The sequence below is a fragment of the Drosophila willistoni genome (genome assembly GCF_018902025.1).
Source record: "Drosophila willistoni isolate 14030-0811.24 chromosome XR unlocalized genomic scaffold, UCI_dwil_1.1 Seg105, whole genome shotgun sequence".
Taxonomy (NCBI): domain Eukaryota; kingdom Metazoa; phylum Arthropoda; class Insecta; order Diptera; family Drosophilidae; genus Drosophila; species Drosophila willistoni.
This window is the reverse complement of record NW_025814054.1, coordinates 1075233-1102351: the sequence shown is the minus strand read 5'-3', so window position 1 is coordinate 1102351 and position 27119 is coordinate 1075233. Positions and strand designations below refer to the sequence as shown.

The following is a 27119-nucleotide window of genomic DNA, read 5'->3' as shown; positions in this document are numbered from 1 at the left end:
TGAGGGTTGGTAACAAATTGAAAGGTAAAGGACATTTTTTATCCGCTAAGGGTGGAATTTCTTACAAAATATTAAGTTGCTTTTTATACGAAATTGTCGGCAGAGGGAGGCTATGGACTTATATCAACTTATACATATAACAAACGTAGGTGACAGGATGTGTTAGAGGCAGTCCTTGACGTAAACCATCAAAAATCGACGCTAGAGCTCAAATTTATGCCTATTTTCTATGTCCTGATGTACTCTTAGTTTAACTCGCTCTTCCAGTAACTTTCTCTTAATTCTTGAAGCACACTCAGGCACATGCGTTTAATGGCCAAGCAGGACTAGGCCAACGCAGAGCCAGCCTGGCGACCTAGCAGACCAAGCAACAGCTTTGTCCTCGTCGTCGTTGCCTTCGTGGTCGTCGTTGTCAATGTCGACATCGACATCGTATCCTAAAGCAGCCGCATCCCCAGCGCCTCCAGAATCTTCCCCATGTATATCCTTATATATGTATATATATGTATGTATCTAAAACGCCTATAGAGGCTGCTACATCCTGTGGCATACCCGGCACCTGCTGCATTTCAAAACAAAAGGCATTTATTTAGAATGGCGAGCGCAAAACGGAAGTAGCAAGAAAATAGACAACAATCAACGGGAGGGTGGGTGTTGTGGCTTTCGAGGGGGGGTTGCCAGGGGGTTGGGCGTTTGTACTGCCAGTTGCCACGACAACTGACATTTGAACACAACAAACGGAAAGGCTTGTGGCTAGAGCGTTCGTATCAAACAACTGAAAAAAGAACAGAATTGGATCCAAGTTAAATTGTATTTAAAATTTCCCAGGAAAAATGCAATTGAAATATTTACGTACTCTGCTAGAGGGTCAGGTAAGAGGAGCGAAAGTCATCGAATGGATTGGGTATTTAGCTCATCGTTCTTATAACAGGAGCAAATACAACGCATAGCTGGCTTAGCCTGGTCACCGAATCAGCAGAAATTGGCAATTGCCACAGCAGATCGACATATATTGCTCTACGATGATGCAGGCGAACGACGCGACAAATTCAGCACCAAGCCAGCGAATCCGGCTAATGGCAAACACTCATATGTGATACGTGGCCTGGCCTTTAGTCCGGACTCAACCAAATTGGCTGTGGGGCAAAGCGACAGTATTGTCTATGTCTATAAGCTGGGTGAGTCATGGAATGACAAGAAGGTCATCTGCAATAAGTTTCCTCAGGCCACAGCAGTGACAGCCCTAATTTGGCTGTCTTCGGGTGCAATTATAGCAGGTAAGCCTTCTAGTTTATGTATATCGGTTGTTCACGATATTGTTTCGGTTGTTCTGTTACTAAAACTTACTTTATACGTAATATGAGTTGAGACAATAATACAAATGAAAATGCACCGAAATATGGTTTCGTTTAGACCTACACCATTGTTTTCCTATTGTTTTCCCGTAAAGGTCTCGAGGATGGAAAAATTCGTGCATTGCATAGCAAGAGCAACAAATCGCAGAGCTTGTACGGAGGCGATAGTATCTGCATATCATTGGCATCGAATACGAAGGGTAATGGTTTCCTAAGTGGTCACAATGATGGCACAATAATACGCTACTTCATGACGGATGAGGCTAGTGAACCTTTGGGTCGGATTGTCCAGCATCCGGTGCCACCATTTGCTTTGGCCTGGCCACAAGGTGGCTTCTGTGCAGGAGGATGTGATCAACGCATTGTCTTCTATGACACCATGGTAATTAGATGGATTACTGGAAACACTAAGGTGTTTAGTATAATGAAATATCACTCTTTTTTCATAGGGACGACAATTACGGTGTTTCGATTACTCCCGTTCGGAAGGCGAACGTGAGTTCACTGTGGCTGCATGTAGTCCCAATGGACAGGCCGTGGCTTTTGGTAGCTATGATCGTATACGCATCTATGCCTGGAGTCCACGTCAGGGAGCCTGGAGTGAGAGTGCCAGCAAAGAGATCCCTTGTCTCTATACGCTAAGTGCTTTGATATGGCGACGCGACGGGGCTCGTCTCGCTCTTGGCTCGGTCAGTGGTGCTGTTCTTTTGTATGAGTCAGTCCTAAAGCGTACCATTTGGCAGGATAAATTCGAGCTGATCTTTGTGGCGCCCAGTCAGCTGCTAGTACGATCATTGGCCGAACCACAACAACAGCTAACCATTGAATCGCAATTGGGACTAGAAATAGATGACGTACGGATAATGGGCAAGGACAACTACTTGGTGGCACGCACTGAAGAGTCCCTCATTCTGTGCGATCTAACGCGTAATCTATCAAGCGAAGTCCCTTGGACAGCATCCGGACATCACGAGCGTTTCTATTTCGAGAATCCCAACGTGTGTCTGGTCTTCAATGTGGGCGAATTGAGCCTCGTGGAGTATGGGGATAATTCCATTTTGGGCTCTGTGCGCACAGAGTTCGTTAACCCACATGTCATCTCAGTTCGGCTCAATGAGCGCGGCAATGGACGGGGTAACAAGAAATTGGCCTTTCTGCTAGATGCCAAGACAATTTGTGTGGTCGATTTAGTCACTCGTTTGACCAGTGGACAAATCAATCACGAGACAAAGATCGATTGGCTCGAACTCAGCGAGACGGCCCACAAATTGCTCTTTCGAGATAAGAAACTTCGCTTAATTTTGGTCGACAACTACACGGGCAAAAAGCAAACCCTTCTAAGTAATATCTCATTTGTCCAATGGGTTCCACAGAGCGATGTGGTGGTGGCCCAAAGTAATAGCAATTTGGCCATATGGTATAACATTGATCTGCCGGAGCATGTAACCATGCAAAATATGCGAGGAGAGGCTATCGAAGTGCTCAGAGAAAATGTAAGTCCAAAATATTTTCAAACCATCTTTATTTAGGAAAGAAAAGGGGAGTTGAAGGAACTCACAAAGCCAACTTACTAATATTAGGTATGATTTAATGTTCATTCCACTTCCAACATGCGTTTCGCTTTGCAGGGTCGCACTGTGGTCCGCACTCAAGATGGTCCCAGTGAGCATAGCTATCAACTGGACGAAGGTCTTGTGGAATTCGGGACGGCTGTTAATGATAGCGATTTCGGACGTGCCGTACACTTCTTGGAGACTTTGGGTGATAAACCAGCAGCCAAGGCCATGTGGCATAATTTGGCCATTATTTCTCTAGAAGATGGCAATCTGCGGGTGGCGCAACGTTGCTATGCCGCCCTAGGTAATGTATCCAAAGCATATTATCTGGCTGAAATGATCCAGCAGGCAGATGAATTTGAAGAGTCGACGGGCACACCAGGCATCCATTGTCCCGAGGTGCGTGCCAAGTTAGCGCTGCTCAACTCTGATTTGCGAACGGCAGAGAGAATATATTTGGAGCAGGGGGACATTGAGGCAGCCCTCAAAATGTACCAACAGCTGCGCATGTGGGATGAGGCAGTTGCCCTAGCCGAACGGCGGGGATATGCACGATTGACGGAACTGAAGGAACAGCATATGGATTTTCTTTTAAACAGCGAACAACAGGAGAAGGCCGGTCAGGTCTTGGAGGATCAGGGTGAACTGCAACAGGCAATGGCCTTGTACTTAAAAGCAAATAAGCCGGCGAGAGCGGCTCGCCTGGCTCTCAAGACGCCGCAATTGTTGCAGGATGAGCAGCTAATGTTGCAGGTAACCGAAGGATTGGTCCACAGTGAACTCTACGAATTGGCCGGTGATATAGCCCATCGTTTGTCCCGGCCAGAAGCAGCCTTGGCCCTTTATCGCAAAGGTGGAGCCTATGCCAGGGCCCTGGAATTGGCACGTGTGGTGGCTCCCCAAGAGGTGACAGCCTTGGAAGAGCAATGGGGCGATTGGTTGGTGGGACGCAAGCAATTAGATGCCTCCATTAATCACTATATCGAGGCGGGAGCCACCCAAAAGGCCCTCGAAGCAGCTGTGGGCGCCAAACAATGGCGCAAAGCAGTCCAAATAGCCAAAGTCCTGGATGAACCGGAGCTAATTCAACGCTATGCCCTGGATTTGTCTAAGCACTTGGCATTTGCAGGTGATCTAGACGGGGCAGAGGATTTGTTAGTGCGAGCAAATCTCTATAAGGATGCCATTGAACTGCTAAATCGTCATGGCAAATGGGAGCGAGCGTATGTCATCGGTGAGAAGTATCTAAAGACAGAGCAGCTTCGTGAGCTATTTATTCAATTGGCCAGTAATCTCGAGGAACAGGGCAAGTATCGGGATGCCGAAAAAGTACTAATAGCAGTAAATGAGCCGGATTTGGCTATAGCTATGTACAAAAGGAGGGAGCTCTACGATTCGATGATCCGTTTGGTAGAACGCTATCATAAAGATCTTCTGGATAGCACGCATCTCCATTTGGCTCGGCAACTAGAATCACGGGGCAAGCTCAAGAATGCGGAATTACATTTCATTGCATCGGGCGACTGGAAATCCGCTGTGCATATGTACTGCTCCTCGGCACGCTGGGAGGATGGCTATCGTGTAGCCAAGCAAAAGGGTACTGAAGGTGCCAGTCAGCAAGTGGCCTATATGTGGGCCAAGTCCATGCCCCTGGAGAGTGCTGTGCGTCTGTTAAGTAAACTGGGACTGCTAGACACTGCCGTGGATTTCGCCTGCGACTCGGGGCAATTCGAATTTGCCATGGAACTGTGCCGTTTTGCCGGCAAGCCCACCGATGAAGTACATTTGAAAATAGCCATGTCACTGGAGGATGAGGGCAAGTTCGAGGAAGCAGAGGCTGAATTTCTCAAGGCACACAAGCCCAAAGAGGCCATTCTAATGTATCAGCATGCTGGAGACTGGAATGCAGCTCTCAATGTAGCGGAACTGCATCTGCCCGAAGCTGTCAACGAAGTTCTCATTGGCCAGGCCTCATCAGCTCTGGAGACACGCAACTATAAGGATTACGAGGCCTTACTACTGCGAGCCCAGCGTCCCGATCTCATCATTGATCATTATAAGCAGGAATCCCTGTACGATGATGCCTTGCGCGTGGCCGAAGAGCACTATCCCTCGGCTCTAAATGATTTGAGGCGTCTGCAGGCCCAGCAACAGCGTGGTCAGAATCAGAGCGAAGATTCTGCCACCGATTCCCGTGGCTATCTGCAGCGAGCAGCTGAATTCGCCAAGCGGGAACAGTTCCGCAAGGCAGCCGAATGCCTTATGCAAATCGATTCATCTAATGCCGAAGATGCGGCCACTTTGGAGCGTGCTCTGTTGCGAGCCGCTGAAATTTGTAATCAGTTTCTGGAAGGTCAAGATGCACAGGAACTGGCCCAGGCTTTGGGACCACGTCTCATGGCCATTAAACAGATAGGACCAGCTGCTCAGCTCTATTTGGCCGCTGATATGCCCAAGCAGGCGGTGGATGTGTTCATTAAGACGGAACAGTGGAGCAAGGCTCGTCGTCTGGCCAAGGAAATCGATGCAGATCTCCAGCTGCTGGCCTATGTGGAGCAACAGCAGAAATCCTGCCTCAAGCATGAAGGAAATGTCGAGCAGCTTGCTGATATTGACATAATCTCCGCTTTGGATCTACTGGCCGAGCAGGGTCAATGGCAACGCTGCCTGGAGAAGGCAAAACAACTGAATCCATCCGTTTTGCAGAAGTATGTAGCCGTCTATGCGGCTCAACTCATTCGTGAGGGTAATTGTGCCCCTGCCCTGGGACTCTATCTCACGTACGGAGCTCCGCCCATTGAGGCCCACTTCAATATCTACACGAGGATCGCTCTGGACTGTCTGGCCCTAAGGGAAGAGCAAACGGAGAATGGCTTACTCTGGAGGCAACTGCGAGATTTTCTCCATCGTCTGATGCAAGCGCTCTCCAGTTCCTCCAGTGAAACGGGTCCAAGTGCATTCAGCGTCAGCGTGCAACAGTTTCTACTGATTGCCCACTATTATGCTGTCAGATCGGCCTGCCGAGAGGTGCCATCTCTGCAGCCAGTGGCATTGCGTCTCTCGTTGGCTTTGCTACGCCATACAGACATACTGCCTGTTGACAAGGGTTTCTTTGAGGCTGGGATGGATCTGCGGCAGGCGGGACGTGAGGCTGAAGCATTTGTTATGCTTAATCACTATCTGGATGTGTGCGAGGCCATCGAGGAGGGTTCGGGCAATCTGGTTGATCACACCGATTTGGCTAGCACAGATTTCCCCAGCTCTGTACCTCTGCCCGAGGATATACATCTGAAGAACGAGCCCAATCTGCATGAAGAGGTCCGCGAATGGGTACTTGCTGTTAGCATGGATCAGCAGGTGGATCAGCAGTTACCCACCGATGATCGCGGCTTATATGAATCCAGTTTGGGTCCAAATGATCAGGCCTGCCTGCTAAGTGGTTATCCAGTTCGCGGACGTCAACCGGTTACCTTTCAGTCATCAAGTAGTAATCAGCAGGTAAATCGGGATGTATGGAGCAAATTCTCGGTGGCCATGAAGATGTCGCCAGCCAGTGGCATAGCCGATATCATACACTTCACCGAGAAATGGCAAGGATCTGCCAATTATGTAATGCACTGAAATAAAACGGAGGAAGAGTTGAAAACGTTTTTTATCTTTGTTGTGTATATGCTATAATTGAACCGTCAATAATAAATGTGGATTACAATAATTGTTGTTTTGGGTTTTCTTCTTGTTTCGTCTAGGGTGCTAAGTGGGTCACGTATAGGACAATACATAATATATATATATATATAATTAGCTGTTGCAATTCTTTCTTTCTTTTTTTTTAGTGTTTTTTTCTTTGCTTTCTTTGTTGTATAATTATTTTCTTGATCCTGTTGTTGTAGTTAGATGTTGTCTTGTTTATTTTAGGATTTGACTTAAATTGTTCCTGATAAACTCTCTGCTTTCTGTTCGATCTTGCTGGGGGAGGGGGAGAACCATCTAATCAGTGAAGGGCATTGAAGAGATCACCTGCTGAGGGCAAAGGGGCCAGGCCTCCAGTTACATCTGGCAATTGAGTAAGATCGGGTAAATTGGATAAATGATCGTGTATCTCCTTCTGTAGACCCAGCATCTTGGCCAATTTTTTTTTATGTTCCTGTAAAGCAATCGAAAAGACATGTCAATTATTTTGCAATATAATTAACTATTTAAACATTTAATGTATTTACAAACAAACAACAGAACGTAAATGAATGAAATTTATGAATGAGTTGGTAAATTAACATTTAGTGAAACACAATTAATGAAGAGACTTGAATAACCTGTACTTTAAATGTGACACAATTAATTCAGTATACGAGAATTAAGTTCAAATTACTCATTACGAATTCAGACATTTACATATTCGAACAAAATGTTGAACTCAAAAAGGTGCTCCGAATTTATTGCAAAAGATCGCGGTAGCTAACCTCGAATGATCGAAGTTAAAGTAACCTTGCAGTAATTGAATTACAATCTACTAGATCCTAAATCTTTGCTACACAACAAATAAGAAAAGCGGATTGTAGAATATTGATTTCGGAAAATATAGTAAGATATCATAATTAAAACAACTTCTATGGATTCGGGCAAAGACATTCAGAACGGAGGAATTTACAATATATACACATATAATAACACTTTGATAACTAATTCCACTCTGCAAGGTTACAGAAAATAAAAAAGAAATCTTATATTAAGCTAACTAATCAGATAGACATATGTATAGTATGGATAAGGATAACATACATCTAATCTCTGCTCGGCCTGGGTAAGCAGCTCCTTTTGTTCAGCCTGAAAGTCACGTAACATGGCGGCCAGTTTGGTACGCTCCTCCATTTCAGCAGCTAGACGGGCATTGTAGTTATTGAGCAATTCAACTGCCTCATTCACCTGAAATTTACAAATTCATTAATGAAATTATTCCAATTGAGGAGATTTGCTCTGTCAAGACCTGCTTGGCCAAGGCCTTGGCTTTATCCTTATCCTCCAGTTTGCTAATACAACTGATTTCGGATATCTCCTGAGGCAATTTGGCAATACGCTCCCTAACCACAGCATCGCTGGAGGAGGAGTTCTCGATGTTCACTAGAGCTTTGATCAGTTCCTCTGGTTCGGGAGGTTCGCCCAATGGCACGTATGGTGGAGTATGGCCATTTTCCATCTCCGTCTTTGGCTGCTCCTCGACAACAGCGGGAGCGCTATTGTTGTGATGAGTATGATGTTGATGATGATGATGATGATGTTGCCGTGGCCGCTTTGATTTTGAATGGCGCTCCTCATGCTTACGCTTCTCCCGTTTCTCGGACTTGTCCCCTTTGCTACTGTTGTTATTCTCTACTACGGCGGCGGCGACCTCACTTTGGTTATGAGATTTACCAGCACCATTACTACTGCTGCTGCCTTCACGATGCAGGCGCGCTCTGTAGTCGGCAATGGTCTTGGAATCATAGACTCCACGCTCTAACCATATGTTGAGGATACGTCCTAGACTGCCAAGCAGTTTGTCCGAGTTGCATGCCTCACCAATATGGGCAAATGCCTTGGGCAGCACATGACTGTACTCCTTGCCATATTCTGGGCCCTTCTTTTTACTGTTCTGGATCACATCGTTGGCTAGGTACATGAATGTCAGCTTCTTGGGTTCTGGAACTATAAAACCAAAATTATAGCATATGGTCACAATCGATGTAATTGATGAATTCCTTGGAATTAAGAACAAACCATTCTGGAGCTCGCGTTGCCAGGTCTGGACAATGGATGCACTATGTTTTCTATGGTGAATCAGCCACAGAGACAATGTCTGGATGCTCTGTTGGCTGCTGTTTAACTCCCCAAGCCTTTTCAGCAAAGCAGTCTCCGTGAAAGCGGACATATCCGGGATCCACGAAATCTCAATATAATAAAAACACCCACACTATTTCACTGTGGTAGCAGCGCCACCTGTTGGCCGTATCAATTCGCGATAATTTGCACCGTATCGTCCATCTCAGCTGAGTGGCAACGGCAGCAAAAAATATATTTAAACACAAATAGCCGAATGAAAATCGCCAAACAATATTAATATAATATTGACAATCTTTTTTAAAAGCGCCTTGTCTTGTTTAACACAGACTGAAAAAGTTTTCGAACTTAGCTGTGCGGTTAAAATTTTTATTATAAATCACCTTTATTTTTAATTTTTCAGGACGCACTCTAATTTATCAATGGCGCCGGCAACGCTTGCTATTAAAGTGACAAATGAAAAATACTAAAGAATTAGTTGGCAAAAAAATACTAAATTACTTAAAATTTTTGCGATCTGGCAACTCTATTTTTAAATTGCCGCGCATATTTGAATTATTTAACGGAATAGAGTTCAGTTGTTTTGTATTTGACGCAAAATAATATTTTACTTAAGCAGCGGCTAGTAAAATTTCTAGTTTTGGATTTAATAGACGATTTAATGAAACTGTTCACTTTTGTAGTTGGAAAAAAAAACAACGATACTATTGAAAATGCATGTGTAATGCCTATGCCATATATTTTCCAATAAATGATCAATCAGTAACATCAATCAATCAGCAAAAATTCAACTCACATTCAAGCACACACAGACACACACACACGTAAACTTTACACCTGATAACAAGCCAACTGACACTCACTCTTCTTACCGCTAGCAAATTGTTGGCTAAACTCATTTCCTCAGTTGGTCGTAGGAATTCAGACGCTTTGGATCGTGTCGTTGGAATATATATATATATCTATATATATACCTGAGTATATATGTATAGGACCGTAAACATTGCGCCGCCTTATCAGCCCCCGCCAAAGAGTAATTTGTGATACCTGTCCGTTATATTGTATTGACTTGTAGCAGTCGCAACGAGCTTAAGTGGTGTTAATTTTTTATTAATTATTATCGTATTTATTTAACCAGAACGAAAGTGAAGTGCGAATTGCATTTCAAGTGTTTCGACATTAACCTAACTGGCATGAAAGGCAATAAACAATTGTGCATCGGTGGTCTGCAATGGCAGAGATAAAGTAATCAAACACCCAAGCTGGCCATAATTGTGATGTGTGCGATTTACAAACCATTAGCACTATCAATAACATATTAGACAAATTGCTAAATTGGCTGCCGTATCTGCAGTATATATAGACGAGAGATATGTATAGGCAAATGTTAAATAAAAATCACTAAAAGTCCCCAATGGTTAGTCTTCCTGCTCCCCAACCCGACAACCAGATCCCACTCACCTGCTCTCTGTCTCTCGCACTTACTCTAAGTATAAATGTATGTATGTATGTACATAAGTGTCTCCCCCTCTCACTGAGTTCTCTTTCTTTCTCTTTCTCTGTGGGACTCCGATAAGCCCATAAACCGTCAAATTGCCTGACTCAAACGGTTGTAGTGTTAATATGATTTTGTTGTTTCTTTTTTGTTTTTTCTTTAGTGGTTAATTGTTTAATCTGATAATAGAAAAATACACAGCTCAGAAGCCAAAAATACAATAAACTGGCAAACTAAAATGCTCAAGTCTGGAAAATCGAAACCCAAAAACAATACATAACGAATTGAAAGAAGCAAACATGAACTCCTATTTCGATTCGGCCATCGAATATACGAGTAAGAATCCGTTTAGTGTCTCCCCAACAAATATCGAACAGTCACAGACTTCACTTCATGAAAAGAACTGGGAATGGACATATTTAGTGGTGAGTTGGTATAGTTTGATCCCCCCTTCCCGGAACCGAACCGAACCAACCTAATCTTCATCTCTCTCTTGATCTCTTTAGCGAAAATGCCGCAATCTGGAATTGGAAGAGTCCTATGACCTATATATGCGACGTCTACGCGTCGGTTATCTCTCACTATTCATTTTTATTCAACTCTTTGTTTCGATATTACACGCCCTACTCTTGCTGACATCCTCAGAGCGATCTTTAGTCTACATGGATATGGCTGTCTATTTAGTGTCCGGCGTTCTCATTTGGTTTATATTGTCGGTTAATTTTCGCAACGAATTGGTCTGCAAATACAATTGGATAGTCTATGCCTCATCGTGGCTAGCTGTTAGTGTTATGGTCCTCATGGATATTGGACTCAATGTGTATCATGCGACGAGCAGCAACAATATATTAAATCCCATCTATGATGCCTATACCCTGTATGCCATCTATATGTTTATGCCTGTTCCATATTTATTGCAACCATTTGTCCTGGGAACAGCTGTCACACTGTGCTACATAATCAACTATAGCTTTGTGATCACCTCCAAGGAGGATAATCAAATGCATAGCATTCTCAACGAAGCCATCTATCTGAGCTGTGTCAATCTGTTGGGCATATTCTTTCGCCTGATGCGCGACATAGCGTTAAGGACAACATTTCTGGATCGTCGTCAATATGTCGAAGAGAATCTACTCCTGCGATATGCTCGTGATCAGGAGCGTAGTCTCCTATTAAGTATTTTACCCAATCAGATAGCCGATCGCCTGCAAGAAGATGTTAAGAATCGTGTCGAACGATCCAAGCGACAGCATCAGCAGCGATCCCACATAGATTTACGGAGTAGTGATAATAGTCAGACCTTGAAGCGATGGCGGCAACCCGATCATGAGTGAGTTGCCCAAGTTCTTCAATTCACAACTAATTTTTTTCGCTTTCGCAGTACCCTCTTCATCGAGCCTCATAAGGATGTCACTGTGCTATATGCCGATGTGGTCAACTATACCCACTTGACCACCACATTGGATGTGAAAAAGCTAGTGGAGGCGCTACATGATCTATTCGTACGCTTCGACATTGCCAGCGAGGAGTACAATGTGCTGAGGATCAAATTTTTGGGCGATTGTTATTATTGTGTAGCTGGATTGGTAAGTAAGAATGACGATCATGCCAAATGCTGTGTGGATTTGGGTCTACGAATGATCAAGGATATACGAGATGTGAGGTAAGCCTGGTTAACTAACAATAAGTCATAAGGCCATTGATATTCTTTCATTTCTTGCTGCTATTTTTAGGGAGAAACGTCATCTCAATATCGATATGCGCATTGGTGTACATTCAGGTGATGTTCTGTCTGGTGTAATTGGTGCTGCGAAATGGCAATTTGATATCTGGTCCAAGGATGTGGATATTGCCAATCGTTTGGAGGCCACCGGAGCCACAGGTCGTGTCCATGTTAGCCAGCAAACTTTGCGACTCCTGGACGGTGAATACTTCTTTGAGGATGGCACCGAAAAGGCACGCGAAGATCCAGTACTGCAAAAGCATGACATACGCACCTTTCTGATCAAATCACTGCGCGTGAGTATAACCAATCATACTTACTGATGAGTTGCACAATTTACACCAAAAACCGAAAGTTGTAGGCCCCCATGCATGATCCGCGTCGCGTGCAACGCGAACGACAGGCCAAGAAACTGAGCGAGGCCTGCAAAGCGAATTTCATGCACAACTCGACGCTGCATCAATACAATCAAGTACGTAACCAGGCCAAGCTGGAAATGTGCCGGGAATTGGACAAAATGCCCATCGGGCGTATACAGTAATGCAATGAAAACATAAGAAACCAATGGAACTGACAATAAAACCAATTGATATTCTCATCTCAATCTCCCTTCCCCGTCCAGGCTAACGAAATTGTGGCGACGCAGCACGAAATTAACCCAAGATGAAATGGAAGAGGAGAGCTTTCGTCGTAATATTAGTTCGTGTTGTCTACTCTTTCGAAATCGAAAATGGGAACAACAGTATGTACTAGAGCCGGATATAATGCTTAAGTATAGCATAGCTCTATCCTGGGTTATCTACATCGGCCTTCTGTCCATTCAATTGCTCAGCAAGGAGTAAGTATAACCCTACATCAATTAGTGTGTCACCGATTGAAGGCTTAACACTTGGCTTTCAGTCCAAAATATCATTATTGGTATATAGATGGCACCACAATCGTTCTACTCACCATGCTGCTGATTGTCTCATGGTATAAGAAACTCTGGATTATGTATGTCTCTGATGCGGAACAAGCTCTGCCCCATAGTCGGATCAGTCATTTCATTTACAACATGTCGGATGTAATGCAGCGTAATATCGTTCTACGGATAGCCATATATTTCCTGATTATACTCTCCTATTGTGCCGTAGCGGCCATGCAAGTAGTAAGTTGTTCAACTTGAAATATCTCTAGAGAACCCTCTCAAACTATTCCCTTCTTTCAGATAGACTGTGGCGGCGATGAGACTGTATATGAGCTTAGTTCGACCTATGAGGATCGTGTTTATTGTTTCCACCCATGGATTCTCACCAATTGCATGACTCTGGTCATTGGCATGTCGCTGATTTTCACCCGTATACCCTTTGTCGTCAAGGCAATCTTTTCTACAATCATCACCGTGTCATATGCCGTGTTGGTTGTATTCGAATTCAATTATATATTCGCCAGCAGCCCATCGACAAATGTTAATTTCAATGCTGAGTATTCGCACATTTTGCTGATCTTTATAACCCTGGGAATATTTCATTTGATGGAACGTCAGACAGAGTTTATTGCCAAAGTAGATTACAAGTAAGAGAGCCAATGAAAAGTTGCGAATTTCTTTTCAAAAACTAGTATTCTCCTCACTCCAGCTGGAAGAGACAATTGCTGACCAAACAAGAGGATGCCCTTATCACGAATGATACGATTAAAGTTCTGCTCACAAACATATTGCCCTCTCATGTGGGTAAGTTAAGCGAATTCGTGTTTGACAGTTGACATCTAACTAAATCCAATTCGACCATCAACAGCTGATTACTATTTGTCCACTCAATTGCAAAATGAACTCTACTATGAGGAGTATGATAATGTGGCTGTGATGTTTGCCTCCATCAAGGGATTCGATACGGATAAAATTGGTTTGAGGGTATTGAACGAGATAATCTGTGATTTCGATGATGTGGTAGGTAATTACGCATCCATAATGAAAGTCTCGAACTTATCAATCTTTTTTTAATTGCTATGGCAGTTGAACAAATATGCCTGCAGCATGCGTGTGGAGAAGATCAAGGTGGCCAATTGGACTTATATGGCTGCCTGTGGTTTGGATGTTTCCCGATCTGAGCATGCTCCCCAAATAAAATTCCGCAATGTCTCGCTTATGCCGAATGGAAGACGGAGCAATTATACGGGGAGAGCTAGAAACTCGGAGGGCGTACAGCGTGTTCCGGTTGGCAATGGGAGTAACATTGCCTTGGATCTGGATCTGGAACGTGGTCAGTATGAAGGCAATGTAGTGCCACGTGCTCATCGGAGCAGTCTGGGTAATAGTAATAACAATAGCAACGGTGAGGTGGTCCATGTGATGGCAAAATTTGCACTGGAACTGATGCGCACCATGCGACGATTCAATGCCGAGAATATGCAATCCGAGTATGAAGGGAGTACGGATTACGGCATGCTCCGGATTGGCATCTCACACGGTCGTGCCATGGCTGGAGTTGTTGGTATATCGAAGCCCCACTATGATATCTGGGGCAATCCAGTCAACATGGCCTCACGCATGGACTCAACGGGTGTCCCTGGCAAAATACAAGTGACCGAGAAGACGGCCCTCAAATTGCGAGAATTCAATATACAATGCAATTATCGAGGCATGACTTTTGTCAAAGGACGCGGAAATATACCTACATATATTCTAGCCACGGATTCGGAATACAAAGATTTTCTGCCACATCAAAGCCAAGCCAGCTAGTTACACATCTAGAACTTAATGCCAAAATGTAAATAGATAAATATTTTGTTAAAATATACATAAATATAAAGAAGACTCCTCGGGAAGTTGTTCAACTATTACATGGATAAGCAGGGCTGCCCTAATTCGAAAAGATAATGTAAAACAAATGTCCTAGAACTATATGTCTGATAAATATTTTAGAAATCAAGTTAAAAAGTAACAAAAAATGGACACACCGACAAAGAGCTTTAATGAAGACGCCTTAGACCCACAACTGATAGCCCAACTTAAGGGCTGGGAATGGATTTACTTTCGGGTAAGATAGATTTTCCAACAACATGGAGGATAAATCTTAAAATCGTTTTCCACACGTTGAAAAGAAAAAATGCCGTTCGGTTGGCTTGGAGCAACTATTTTGGCGTTATGTCGATCGTGTGGCCTCGACCAATGTCATGTTATTTATCTATACCATCGAACTCCTGCTGGGCATACACATATGTGTATTGTTTTTTCTAGCATCGGTGAGTAATACACACACTTTTGAATTGAAATATTCATAAAATTATTCTTATTTTTAGAGCCTCACATTCTATGGGTTATTGCCCTATATCATGGCCATGATATTGACGCCGGCTATAATGTGTATCTCCTTGAAGGAACCTACAGAATTTCAACATTTTTATGCTCTAAACGTTATTGCCAGCTGTGTCATCGCTTTGATGCTGACACTTATGGGTAAGTATGTAAATAAGTTGGATTTTCCATATTCAAGTTGACATTTAATTCACAATTATGCAGATACTTTTGTGCAGTTATTCCACGATGTCAACTACCCTTTGGTCCCGTCATATGATCATATTGTGGTTAGCTCAATTTATTTATTTCTTCCCATTAGTTTCTATGAGAATGGTAAACCCTATTTGTTGGGGCTTCTTGTCTCGACAATTTATCTCATTTATGTGCTGGGCACGCTAAATAATAATATCAATGATCCGATGAGACAACAGAAAATCATTTCATATGGCATATACCTATTATATCTGAATGTCGTATTTTCATTCTTTCGCGCATTGACGGAGTTTAATCTAAGAAAGAAGATCCTCTCACGTTACCAATTGCTGCGTGAGAGCAATTTATTAAAGGTAGAATTGTTTGCGGTTATAAAAAGCATTTATAAAGTTAAGTTAGTCTTTTAGTTAGTTGTGAAGAATGAGAAGATGATATTAGAGACCATATTGCCCCGAAAGATAGCGCGTTCCATGCAGGATGATGTCCGTGCACGTATTGAAGATGAATGCGGTCAAGCTTCTAGTGTTGCATTGGCTCTACCCCGGTGAGTCCCATAAAAACGCATTGTTAGCCCTCTCCTCTGATTGTGTTTTAGTAAACTCTTTGTGGAACCGCATCCGGAAGTATCGATTCTAGTGGCTGATATGGTTAACTATACACATCTAACCACAACTCTGGATGTTGCTGATCTGGTGGATATTCTCCACGAACTATTCGTTGCCTACGATCGCTCTGCCGAGCATTTCAATGTGTTGCGCATTAAATTCCTAGGCGATGCCTATAATTGCGTCTCGGGCATTCCTCTTTACAATCCTGAACATGCCACCTGTTGCATGAATCAGGGATTGGAAATGATCAAGGCCACGCGAGATTCCCGTGAGCGTCGAAAATTGAATATTGATATGCGTATCGGTGTACACTCTGGCGAGGTCTTTTCGGGCATCATTGGTCGCACCAAATGGGAGTTTGATATATGGTCCAAAGATGTGGATATCACTAATCGATTGGAGAGCTCGGGGATGCCCGGCAAAGTTCACATATCTGAACGTACACTCAATCTATTAGAAAATCAATACCTTTACGAAGAGGGATCCAAAAAGGCTTTGGATGATCCCATATTAAAGAAGAATCAGATTGTAACGTATTTGGTTACGGGTCCAGTGCGAGACTTACCTACTGCTGATACAGTTGTCCTTAAAGATGACGATGGCGTTTCAGACAACTCATTCCACGCCAGTATTGTGGATGAGATGCAGCTCAGCGATGTGTATAAGGAAGTTCAGCAGGAAACCCAGCTCGGTATGAAGCAGGAGGTGGAAAAAATGCCCGTTGGCATTACGCAGTGAGTGTGAGGTGAAAGTTATCACACAGGATCAAGTAACTAATCTCCTTATGCCCTCATCATAGTATAATGCGAATTGTTAACTGCTACAGTAAGAATAAACATCAGAGCGAGGATTATCTACTGAATGCGGATATCTCCGATTTATTGGTCCTCTTTCGTAATGGCACCACTGAGTGGAACTATATAAATCTTCCAGATTTCCTTATGAAGTACAGCATGCTGACTTTATTGGGTGCTGGCACTGCTCTGGTCCTTATGTGCTTTAGTTTGCCATTGTATGTAAGCAGTAATGTTGTGTTAAATTTATTTATTTACTGACTCACTGTTTGCTGAGCTACCACAAATATCCACAGGATATTACAAAAGAAAGCATTTTTGACCTCTGAAATCTAAAAGCCTATGTATAACTGAACAAGTGATTAAGTCAGTGAGTCAGAAATGAATAGTTTTGATTGAAATGTACGCACTTACGAACCATCAAACACTACTAAGCATTGAATCGTATTCGTTCGAGAAACATTAACCAAAAAACACTTTGTTAACAGCATTTTTTCGCAATTCCTTGGAACACTCTCATTACATTTGGCATTGGTAATCATTTGCCTGGTGACAAACTATAAAAAACTTTGGCTACAATATCGCCCATTATCGCCATGGTCGCGGCCCAAGTTTATATTGAGTCGAGGGCTAATGAGCTTATCAGAGTTACTGGAAGATCAGCTTTTTGCACGGATGTTAATGTGTGTGGTGGCAATATTTATAATATACTCGATATCATCGTTGAAAATGGTCAGGAAAATATCTGCTCATTGTCTATTCACATGATCCATTTCCATTTATATAGATCTTTTGCAATTTGGCTGAATTTGAGCTAGAGTTGATTGAATCGGATTTATCTGATCAACCACCTAATCTGATATGTTTCACACCTTGGGTACGTGTGTCTCTCTAGTAAATCAACTAGTAAAGCTAACAGAGATCTCCATTCGTAGACCATTACCCACGGCATTATTGTGGCCCTTAGTGTGTTGCTATTGTTCTTTGGACTTCCGATGATTTTCAAATTGTGCTTGGCCCTGATTATCGTGGCCACCCACATTGTCACCGTTCATGCCAAATATGGCTTCGCCTTCGAGCGATCGTCTACCACGAATGTGGGTCTTAAGGCTGAGGATGCTCACACCTTGTATTTGTTTGCCTTCTTCATAATGATTGCCATCAAAGAGCGACATATTACCTATATGAATAAGGTGGATTACTAGTAAGTAGATTGTAGTTTTCAGTTTTAGTCAACATTCACCCGGAATGTTCTTGCATTCAGTGTGAAATTACGTTATGGGGAGAAGCATGCTCAGACACAGAATACCACACGTTCGATTAGGATTATAATGGCAAACCTTTTGCCGTCGCATGTGGCAAATGATTTTCTAGAACGTCGACGACTTGGTGAACTTTATTATGAGAATTTCGATAAAGTAGCAGTTATGTTTGCCACCATTGAGAATTATGAAGCCGATCGCATGGGCATACGTGTGCTGAATGAGTTCATATGCCATTTCGATGATGTATTGCAAAAATATACCAACAAATACAAGGTGGAAAAGATCAAAGTAATGGGCTGGACATATATGGCTGCCTGTGGCCTACAAGTGGAGCATTATGCGGATTTCTCACTGCAAATGCCAACCCAGAAACGCAGTAATGAAAACGTTCAATATCTGCGTGCCAAATCGAGTGAGTAATCAGATCAAACGAGATCCTCATCATATAGTTCTTCTTAAAATCCATAGTTATGTCCAGGTAGTGTACGATTTGATTTCATGGCTGCTGAAACTCCAAAATCCCCAAGGGACATCCCATCGCTCCTTAATCAGAATCCATTACTGGAGCTTAACGATGAGGTTGTCGTTGTTATGACCCAATTTGCAGTCGATCTTCTGCGTGTAATGCAGACCATCAAAACACAAGATGTGTTTCCCGACTTTGGCTTCGGTTTGAAGGGAACCCTAAAAATTGGTTAAAGTTCTTTTCCTCAGCATATACTTTGATCTTGCCCAATAAATGTTTCCTACACAGGAATTTCCCATGGCCCAGTGATGGCTGGTGTGGTGGGCCTTTCCAAGCCACACTATGACATTTGGGGTCATCCAGTTAACATGGCCTCACGCATGACATCCACATCGATTATGGGTTTCATACAGGTGACCGAAGCTACAGCCTCAATATTACGTAAATGTGGCATTCGTTGCACTTATCGAGGTGAGACATTTGTCAAGGGCATCGGAGAAATTCCCACCTATCTGGTGGCTCTTGACAAATCATTGAATTTTCAACTTGATAGTACAACAAATGACGACACAGATAGTGGAAAAGCTGAAGAAATTTTGCTTAAGAAATCGAGTAATCATATGTGAGAATAAAATAAATAAAACGTAAAACTATAAATTCACACTTTGGTTTGGTTTTTATAATATTGTTATTAATATAGATTTATTTATATGAATATATAACACACATATATATAAACATTTCTGGTTTCTTGTTTAATTTACTCTGAGGTTAAGTACATACAATTTGAGCACTCTCCGATTATATTTTGTAGCACACCTATAGAGGTATATATACATATACATACATATACGTATATGTATATATATATAAATTGATATTTTTAAAAAATGGTTGCATAATTATTATAATTATGTAATACAGATAAAACGAAAAAAAAATTAATATATATATATGAAATTAACAAAGCAAAGACAAAGCACCAAAAACACGGTTAAACATTTCCTTTCATTTTTCTTTGGGTCATTTGGAGCGGGTCATATAGAGAATTTCCTTTGATATTTGCTACTGTTGTTGTTGTTGTTGTGGTTGAAGTTGTTGCGTTTGTTTGTTGATGATGTTTTGTGCACAGTTTTCCTTAAGTTAATATAGCATTTGATGTATTGGGAGAGATTCGCCAAATTAACATATTACTCAGTGGCCGAATTGGTTGACAACAAGGCCGTATCTTCAGGCAAAGCCTTGCGTTTATAAGCCGGTTCGGTGGCCAAATAGACAACCAAAGCACCAAAGATCACATAGAGTACACCAATTATATTGGCCAATACTCCAGCAGCGGGCAAAGCAGAATAGGTCGGACTGTAAAAGAAAATTTAAGTACATGGGGGGGATAAAAACTGGGAGCACATTTATACTTACATGGCAAATATGGCCTTCTCGGTAATACCCATGAGGGCACTGGCTATGGCCAAAACAAAGCCAAATAGACCGAAATAGATGTGAAACGGCATCATGGCAATCTTATAGTTCTCTCGTATACCAGGCGCCAGATAGGCCACAAAACCAGCCACATATTGCAACGAGAAGATGATCACCGCCGACAAGCCAAGCCAAGAGTGCAGCGAATACATATTGGGTATGGGTTGCGGTTTGGCCAAATTATGCGAATCGAATACGGTCTTCAGGGCAATCACCGTCAAAATGAAGGCACCCATATGAATGCTGGCGTGGGTTAGTTTCAAAGTCTTCTTGCGCGTGGTGCGAAAACCGCGATAGATCAATATGGCTAAAAGTGAATATCATATTTAAAGTTTAGTTGTTTTATTTTGGGAGTGTATCACACAACTCTCTATATATGCACATAGACAACATTTTGCAACACCCATGTGTTGCACCTCTTCCGTTTTGTACTCACAATTGCCATACAAGTAGATAAATCCAATGGTCATAAAGAGGGGATGCCAATTGAATTCAAGTGAGGGATTCGCCGTGCCACCCAAACCGCCGAAATGCTGCCCAATCCATGTGCCCACCAGCACGATCATTGTCAGACCGCAAAGTTGAGTCAGCACATAGAGCACCTTAAAGTTGATCAATGCTGGATCCATATTGGACTTATTGTTGCCTGTGAAATGAAATGAAACAAATGAATAGCCACCAATGGATTAGTCAGACGCAAGCAAAACATAAAAAACGAGTATACGCCCCAACAACAACATTCCAGACATTCCTATGAATCACTTTCGAATACAGATTGACAGAGATTATAATCAATTAATTGCAAGCAAATGCTGAGTATCTTAATTACAACTGCCATCTGATCTCGGCATCATTCACAATTTTTTCTCCAACAATAAACAATGTCTACCCATTGTCGCCGGCCAGCCGATATTATGAAATAAAATACTTTTAACAACGAATTAACAACAACCCTCCCCGCAAACCTCCTCCCGGGATCTGATATCAGAATTGCTTAGATTTATGAGAAATCCACGCCGAGATACGATGAGAATGTTTACCTCCTCTATGTGTATAGCTACATATCTCTGGAGCCAAGACAAAAAATGTACGTCTATCTTGAAATTTGTTTATTTGTTTAACTATTTCAATGGAGGATGGAGGAGCTAATAATGATGAGGGGTGAGGGGTAGGGCGCCTGTAGTGCCTTATCAAATGTATACTTTCCATTCTGGAAATGGCATTGTTTCTACATGTATCTCATGATCATTTTGATATTGTCAGAGATGCGGAAAGAAATGACAATTAACTAAAAAAAAAAAAAAAAAAACCCGAAAATTGCAAATGAATTAAAAAATATTTTGATTAAAATAGCAAAATGTTGGGGCGCGTGTTTGAAAAATGTGTACAATAACTATATCTATAAATACATATGTATGTACATATGTGTAAATGAGCATGGGGTCATGGGGGTTTAAAGCCTTTAAGTGGGTGAGTAATTAAAAAGAAGAGATCAAAAAGACCAAAGCAAGAATTTGTTAGCAATTATAATTAATTGAAGCTACTTGTTAATTGTGGGTAAGAAATTCTTGAGATTCCACATGAAAAAGTGAAATTATTGTCCAAATTCTAGCGCAATTGAAATTATGTTGAACCTGTTATTGGCAGCAGGTGTCAGTTAAAAGTAAATCAAGTGCGCGGCATTCATTCAACAAAATGGGTATAAAAGAGACTTTTACTTTTTTAACACACACACACAGACACAGAAACAAAACAACCAAATACAAAACACTTTGCAAGGAGATAGACCAGTTTGTGACTCAACAATTTGTGTATGAAAAGCTTTACAAATCAAATTAGAGCATTTTGTATTTAAATTTTTAGAATTGCGATTTTTTCAAGTGTAAAGTTTTAATTTTGAATTCCGAAATTTATAATCTAATTGGGTTCTGATAGTAAATTATATAGCATTTTGAAGTAGTAGGTAATCTTACTTTCAGTTTATATTTTCAAAAGATTACACAAATTATATTTGTCAGTTCAACTATTCAACCTACTTATCAAGTAGTAGTAGTAGTTATCGTGTACTTACACATTTCGTAATTATCAACTCTTCAGTTGGCACAAATACTTGACTTAAGGTGGCGCAATATGAAAGACCTTGCTCTAGGACATTAAGCATTAAGGATCTGGTCTGGGCAAAATAGAATTGAGTATTGAGATTTCTTCTCAATACTGTATATTCATCATGTCTGCGAGTTCTCGTGCTTACAAGGATTTTAACCTTGAGACAGCAATTCAAATACAATCTGAAATATCTGATACATTGCCCCCTAAGATAACGGTGTAGTTATACTCAAAACTTTCAATTGAAATTGCTGCCGTATGCAAATGAATGAACGATGTTTGCAATTCTTGTCAGAATTGAGAAAATGAACTGATAAATGGAGTCGATGCGAGTTGTTTGAAAACATAATGAATGATAATGCTGTAAGTTGTAAAGTGTACACTCACATGCAGCTACTATCTGGATGTAGTTCAAATAGATATATACTTATGTATATATGTATATGGGTAACAGTATCACAACTATAGAGAGGGAGGGCTGGCCACGCGTCAATGTTGAGTTATTCAATTGCTCTATATCCATACTTAAGTATGTGTTTTTATTTTTCGATGGTTTTTCTTTTCTTTTTGGCAGTGAAATTAATTGGCATATTAATTATGATTATGGACATTATTAATTAATATGCTTAAGTGGGCGTGGCATATGACTGAGATCAACAAAGCATAGCAACAGATCGTGCGCAAAATTTGAAAGAAAGATGAAAAAAAAAAAGTAAAACTTTTTTCTTGTATGTTTAACTTTTGTTTTTTCTTCTTTTTTTTGGATTGGTTTGGTTGTTGTTATGTTTTTTTTTTTAGTTGTTGTTGTTGTTGTTGTTGTATGTGTGTAGACGATGACTTTGGAAAAGCGTAAAAAGTTGAAGACAGCAAAAGTATAAAATAAATAAAATTGAAAAACTAAAGTGAAATTCAACTTGTTGATGATGAGGCAGGCAGGTGTAGACCAAAGAGAAATACATTTTGTGATGGTAATAAAGGGGTGGTGGAATGGGGGCGCAGATACAGACAGGTAGACAGACAAACCTACCGAAAGACAGATCGAATGAGAGAGAGAGAGATATGGAGAGAGGGACGACGAGGAGTGGCGCTGTGGCCAAGTGGCAGTGGCAATGGCAATGGCAATGCAGTTTGTCTGCTTGGTGCGTTTTGTTATAACTTTTACTAAACTAAAACGTTTGTGCGGCTTATGTGGCTTGGCTGTTGATTTTACTTTTGCACTCAAAGCCATTCACCATACACTTGAAGAAAAACAACTCCACTCATTCAGCGTAAGCATAAATTTCCGTGTAAATCTTCATAGTTTACAACTTTTTAGTTCTCTAGAAATGAAAGGCTTCGATTCGAGATATTCTTCATAGTATAATGTTATAAGATATAGACGTATTGGGTGACCCATAATATACACAAGATTGGTTTCCAAGTATTTTAAAGGCCTTTTGTTTTTTAGCAAGAAATGAAAAGAAAAACAAGTGTAATTTCTTACCGATTTCCTCTTAAAGGCCATTGATCGCCCTTTTTTTTTTTTTTGTTTGTATATACAAAAAGTTTTTAGAATTTTAAATTTCATTCCATTGAACTTTATAGGACATATCGATATCCTAATGCCAGAAAGAAATACAATTTCTAGCCCTACTGTGAGTGAGAGTTTTTCCAAAGGACATATGAATGAACTCTGTGTTCCTTCACAAGTGGCTCTTTCCCTTTGGAAGTTAGGTATGTATTGGAAATTAATCCCATGAAGTAATTGGTACTTATTTAAAAAGGGGAATGCATTTAATTGTTCTGTGTGTAGTTAGCTACCTTTATTGACTGCCTCAATGTTGGATGGTGTGATTGTTGCTGTTGTTGTAAATGTTGTTGGTGATGCTGCTGCTGTTGTTGTTGTTGTTGTTGCTTGTTCTGGTGTTGTAGTAACGGTAACATTTGATGATTGCTGCTGCTGCTGTTGGAGTTTTAGCTTATCATCAGCCTTCTCACCATTTGTCACAGCGATCACCGTTGCCTCAGCAACTGTTGCTACTGGAGCGGCTGCTGCTGCTGCTACCGGCTGAATGGCAATTGTCTCCACTTTAATATCATTTGTCGGCCCAGCGGCCTGCTCTACATCCAAGTCCTTGGACATTGTTGTGCTTTTTGGTTTTTGTAATTTTCTTTCTAGTTTTGCTAGTTTTTGGTTTGTGGTAATTGTCGTTGTTGTTGTAGTTGCTGCTGTTTCACTTCTTAATTAGTCGACAACCACCAAAAAAAAAAATGTAAAACCGCTGTGATTTTCGTCTGGCATGCAATGTGTGTATACGCGGTGATACTTGTAAACACAACTAAACAACAGCAACAACAATAGCAACAATAATAGCGTTAGCTTTAAAAAGTATCAAATGTACGGGCAATATCGTATCGTCGTATGTAATCCAACAACCGTTCACTTCCATATGCACTGCGCAACTGAATTTAACATTTTCAGTGACTTTAGCCGACGCCCGCCGGCCAAAGCTTTTTTCTTCCGACGAAAACAAATATCGCATGCGATAAGTTTTTCAGACGAAGTAGTTTTTAGTTGGTAATCAATGGTAATGGTGGCTGGGGGACTGGCACTGGCTGACTGGTCGTAAAGCTTATCGTTAATAATCCAACTAATTGTTTAGTTTATTTTTTTTGTTTTGTTTTGTTCCTTTTTTTTCAAGTTTTATTTTAAATGGCGATTAAAGAGGTTGACTGCTTACAAATCTGGTCATACCCTATCACACTTATGGGTCAAAAGGGTATAATAGCAAAGGCAAACGATCTATTGAGTAACTTGATTTTGGAGCTCCTTTTGACAGTTGTCTTTGAAGTCGGTTTATTTTTAACAATTTTACTGGAACTAAGTATTACAGAATAGAATTTGCAATTGCAATGAATGGAATAGAATAGAATTATATAGAATTTGGCTAAAGATTATTAACTTTGCTAAGGGGTATCTGGGAATAGGCGACTCAGTTGAGTCTAAGTTAAGCATAGTGAATTAAGTATGCTAGACACACTAAACTATTTGAATGGCGTATTGAAAGCTTTGATTGAACGGGGGAAGGCAACTTTTTGCATTCCATTAAGTCATATGATTTGCATTCCAATTCGAAAATCTTCCATCTTATAAAATATTCTATATATGGCAATTGCATACAAAACATGGAAAAATCCTTAAAATTTTAATGGACAAAGCAATTGACAATAGAAATGTCATAAGCTTGTTAATCTTATAAATTCAGGGATATAAATAATTTCGATAAAAGGATTAAGGGACATTACGCGAACCTGTGAGTCCTTCTGAGTCCCTGTGAGTCCTTCTGACTCAATTTTTAATGATTTTCAAATGTCATGGCTTTATATTCTTTTCAAAAACAAAATCATATTTAAAATTTGCATTCAATTCTGGTAAGATTTTTGACCCCGGCTTGTAAAATTTATGTGTGAAATATTCAAATTTTAAGCAAAAAGTGTGAACTTCCAAAAAAAAAAACTCAAAGTTAGCCGGGTACCCAGTTCAAGGCAGAACAGATGGAACAGAAGGTTAAGGGAAAAACGCATTTTAAATAATTTTTTTTATAAAGTATACAGGTTTATAACAATATTGAGTATGCCTTAACCACAAGTCGTGAAACCCATGACTAATATATTTATTTAAGAATTTATATGCATACATACACCTTTATATGAATAAACATTGGTGCGTAGTAAGTTGTGGGCGTATGCCAATCCCATGCTAGGACATTTACCTATATCGTCATTTTTGTTTCAGACTCAATTGCCACCTTATGTACTTCTTTACTATTTATGTATGTATACTTCAATTCTGAGTCAACAAATTTGATAAAAAAAAAAAACGAAAATTCCCCAGAATAACGAAGTGATTGTAATTGCATCTGTGTTGTTCATCGCCAGAGAATACATACATACATACATACATATATACTTACCAAAAGAGAACAACATGACGTATACGTGATTAATTGCCAATACAAAAGTTGAGAACTAACAAACGAGTTTAAACTCCGCGAAAACAAATGAGATAAATGAGTTTCAACAATTTTATGTGAATTTTTCTTAACAATTTGAAATATTTTTTTGCTTTATTTTGTTAGCTTTAACTTGTTGAGCAAACAAAATGAAAATTGGAATGTTCTTTTGCAGGAGGCTGTGACACTGCTCCATATGGAATCAAATGTCAGGAAACAGAGAAAAGCCATGAAAATTTCTGCAAAACCGTTAACACCCCACCGATGCAGCCGCCTCTCGTCAGCACATAGTAAAAGCTTTTTTTGATAAGCTCCAAAAAGCGTTTACCACAACGACACACAAACACACACACATTTTCTAACGGGCTCTCTCACACACACACAGACAGACACAGCTGCAAACCACTTGTTGGATATGTACACATGTATGTATATGTATATGTTACCAAAACAAATCAACAAATTCTCCTATTTTGAACGTGGCTTAACTACAAAGTTAATTGATACTTACAAGTGTCGGTCTATGCCAAGTGTGAGATTAATTTCAATGCTCGTTGATTTTTGTTTTTTGCAGCAACAGTATGACACACAACACAACACCACACAACAAAAATAATAACAAAACGAAAAGAAAAAAAAACAACAACCTATACAGAGAGAAATTCGGCAAGCCACTGAGCAAAAGTGAACCGTGGATTCTGTTCTTTTGTCTTTAGTTGCTCGCTGGCAGCGATGCCATACGAACAATTGTCATGTCATTGACCAGTTATCAGTTTATTTGGGCTCCCACACCATGCCAAGGCAATAAAAGTGAAAATGCCGTGTAGCAAACAAGACGACGCAACAAGTTCAAGGTCGTGATTTGGCTGCAAGCATCAATGCATAGTAAATGGCACCCCCACCCACCAAAGGGTTTCAAGTTACAAATCGATTTACTTATATGCCAGAGTGTCGGATTTCTTCTTTGAATTGAATGGCA

General features: G+C 40.9%; 5 protein-coding genes across 13 annotated transcripts; 3 read left to right on the top strand and 2 right to left on the bottom strand.

Annotated features, from left to right (window-relative positions):
- The first annotated feature begins 753 nt into the window (after nt 1-753).
- Nucleotides 754-6566, top strand: LOC6644994 (intraflagellar transport protein 172 homolog). The gene is made up of 5 exons (XM_002067724.4): nt 754-872; nt 932-1277; nt 1451-1737; nt 1805-2848; nt 2984-6566. The coding sequence occupies exons 1-5, from the start codon at nt 834-836 to the stop codon at nt 6530-6532; spliced, it is 5265 nt and encodes a 1754-aa protein (XP_002067760.1). The 5' UTR covers nt 754-833; the 3' UTR covers nt 6533-6566.
- Nucleotides 6560-9151, bottom strand: LOC6644993 (regulation of nuclear pre-mRNA domain-containing protein 1B). The gene is made up of 4 exons (XM_002067723.4): nt 8663-9151; nt 7893-8590; nt 7688-7831; nt 6560-7055 (listed from the first exon to the last, which is right to left on the bottom strand). Exons 1-4 carry the CDS (start codon nt 8811-8813, stop codon nt 6903-6905), a joined length of 1146 nt encoding a protein of 381 aa, XP_002067759.1. The 5' UTR covers nt 8814-9151; the 3' UTR covers nt 6560-6902.
- A 538-nt stretch (nt 9152-9689) lies between these two features.
- On the top strand, nt 9690-14715 carry LOC6645006 (adenylyl cyclase X E). Of its 7 annotated transcripts, none has more exons than XM_023177166.2 (12): nt 9692-9755; nt 10381-10642; nt 10724-11547; nt 11599-11880; nt 11951-12236; nt 12302-12477; nt 12563-12778; nt 12841-13087; nt 13148-13494; nt 13557-13651; nt 13716-13867; nt 13934-14715. In XM_023177166.2, exons 2-12 carry the CDS (start codon nt 10517-10519, stop codon nt 14657-14659), a joined length of 3477 nt encoding a protein of 1158 aa, XP_023032934.1. In that variant the 5' UTR covers nt 9692-9755; nt 10381-10516; the 3' UTR covers nt 14660-14715. The 7 variants fall into 7 exon arrangements, with proteins under 7 accessions (XP_023032939.1, XP_023032940.1, XP_023032941.1 ...); XM_023177168.2 differs by lacking the exon at nt 9692-9755 and adding an exon at nt 10094-10220; XM_023177169.2 differs by lacking the exon at nt 13934-14715 and having other exon boundaries at nt 9691-9755; nt 13557-13647; nt 13716-13845.
- A 77-nt stretch (nt 14716-14792) lies between these two features.
- LOC111518947 (adenylyl cyclase X E) lies at nt 14793-19196 on the top strand. The gene is given in 13 exon segments (XM_023177241.2): nt 14793-14957; nt 15022-15162; nt 15220-15376; nt 15440-15758; nt 15810-15974; nt 16026-16772; nt 16838-17050; nt 17321-17564; nt 17620-17709; nt 17768-18036; nt 18097-18509; nt 18576-18791; nt 18852-19196. Coding segments are annotated over 13 exon segments (3402 nt in total). The 5' UTR covers nt 14793-14867; the 3' UTR covers nt 19190-19196.
- Nucleotides 19197-19297: 101 nt separating this feature from the next.
- On the bottom strand, nt 19298-26713 carry LOC6645004 (plasma membrane ascorbate-dependent reductase CYBRD1). 3 transcript variants are annotated; one of them, XM_015177868.3, is made up of 4 exons: nt 26652-26713; nt 20479-20688; nt 19983-20349; nt 19298-19922 (listed from the first exon to the last, which is right to left on the bottom strand). In XM_015177868.3, the coding sequence occupies exons 2-4, from the start codon at nt 20669-20671 to the stop codon at nt 19754-19756; spliced, it is 729 nt and encodes a 242-aa protein (XP_015033354.1). In that variant the 5' UTR covers nt 20672-20688; nt 26652-26713; the 3' UTR covers nt 19298-19753. The 3 variants fall into 3 exon arrangements, with proteins under 3 accessions (XP_015033354.1, XP_015033355.1, XP_002067756.1); XM_015177869.3 differs by lacking the exon at nt 26652-26713 and adding an exon at nt 26102-26132; XM_002067720.4 differs by lacking the exon at nt 26652-26713 and adding an exon at nt 23949-24593.
- Nucleotides 26714-27119: the final 406 nt, after the last annotated feature.

Bases quoted from the DNA above. Each gene is read 5' to 3' on its own strand.
- LOC6645006 (XM_023177166.2), top strand. From the start codon at position 10,517: ATGAACTCCTATTTCGATTCGGCCATCGAATATACGAGTAAGAATCCG. The intron at 10,643-10,723 runs GTGAGTTGGTAT...TGATCTCTTTAG, and splicing joins GGGAATGGACATATTTAGTG to CGAAAATGCCGCAATCTGGA. The intron at 12,237-12,301 runs GTGAGTATAACC...CGAAAGTTGTAG, and splicing joins TTCTGATCAAATCACTGCGC to GCCCCCATGCATGATCCGCG.
- LOC6645004 (XM_002067720.4), bottom strand. From the start codon at position 24,270: ATGTCCAAGGACTTGGATGTAGAGCAGGCCGCTGGGCCGACAAATGAT. The intron at 20,350-20,478 runs GTGAGTACAAAA...ATTCACTTTTAG, and splicing joins TATCTACTTGTATGGCAATT to CCATATTGATCTATCGCGGT. The intron at 19,923-19,982 runs GTAAGTATAAAT...TTTCTTTTACAG, and splicing joins GAGAAGGCCATATTTGCCAT to TCCGACCTATTCTGCTTTGC.
- LOC6644994 (XM_002067724.4), top strand. From the start codon at position 834: ATGCAATTGAAATATTTACGTACTCTGCTAGAGGGTCAG. The intron at 1,278-1,450 runs GTAAGCCTTCTA...TTTCCCGTAAAG, and splicing joins TTCGGGTGCAATTATAGCAG to GTCTCGAGGATGGAAAAATT. The intron at 1,738-1,804 runs GTAATTAGATGG...CTTTTTTCATAG, and splicing joins TTGTCTTCTATGACACCATG to GGACGACAATTACGGTGTTT.
- LOC6644993 (XM_002067723.4), bottom strand. From the start codon at position 8,813: ATGTCCGCTTTCACGGAGACTGCTTTGCTGAAAAGGCTTGGGGAGTTA. The intron at 8,591-8,662 runs GTTTGTTCTTAA...TTGGTTTTATAG, and splicing joins GCAACGCGAGCTCCAGAATG to TTCCAGAACCCAAGAAGCTG. The intron at 7,832-7,892 runs GTCTTGACAGAG...TGTAAATTTCAG, and splicing joins CCAAGGCCTTGGCCAAGCAG to GTGAATGAGGCAGTTGAATT.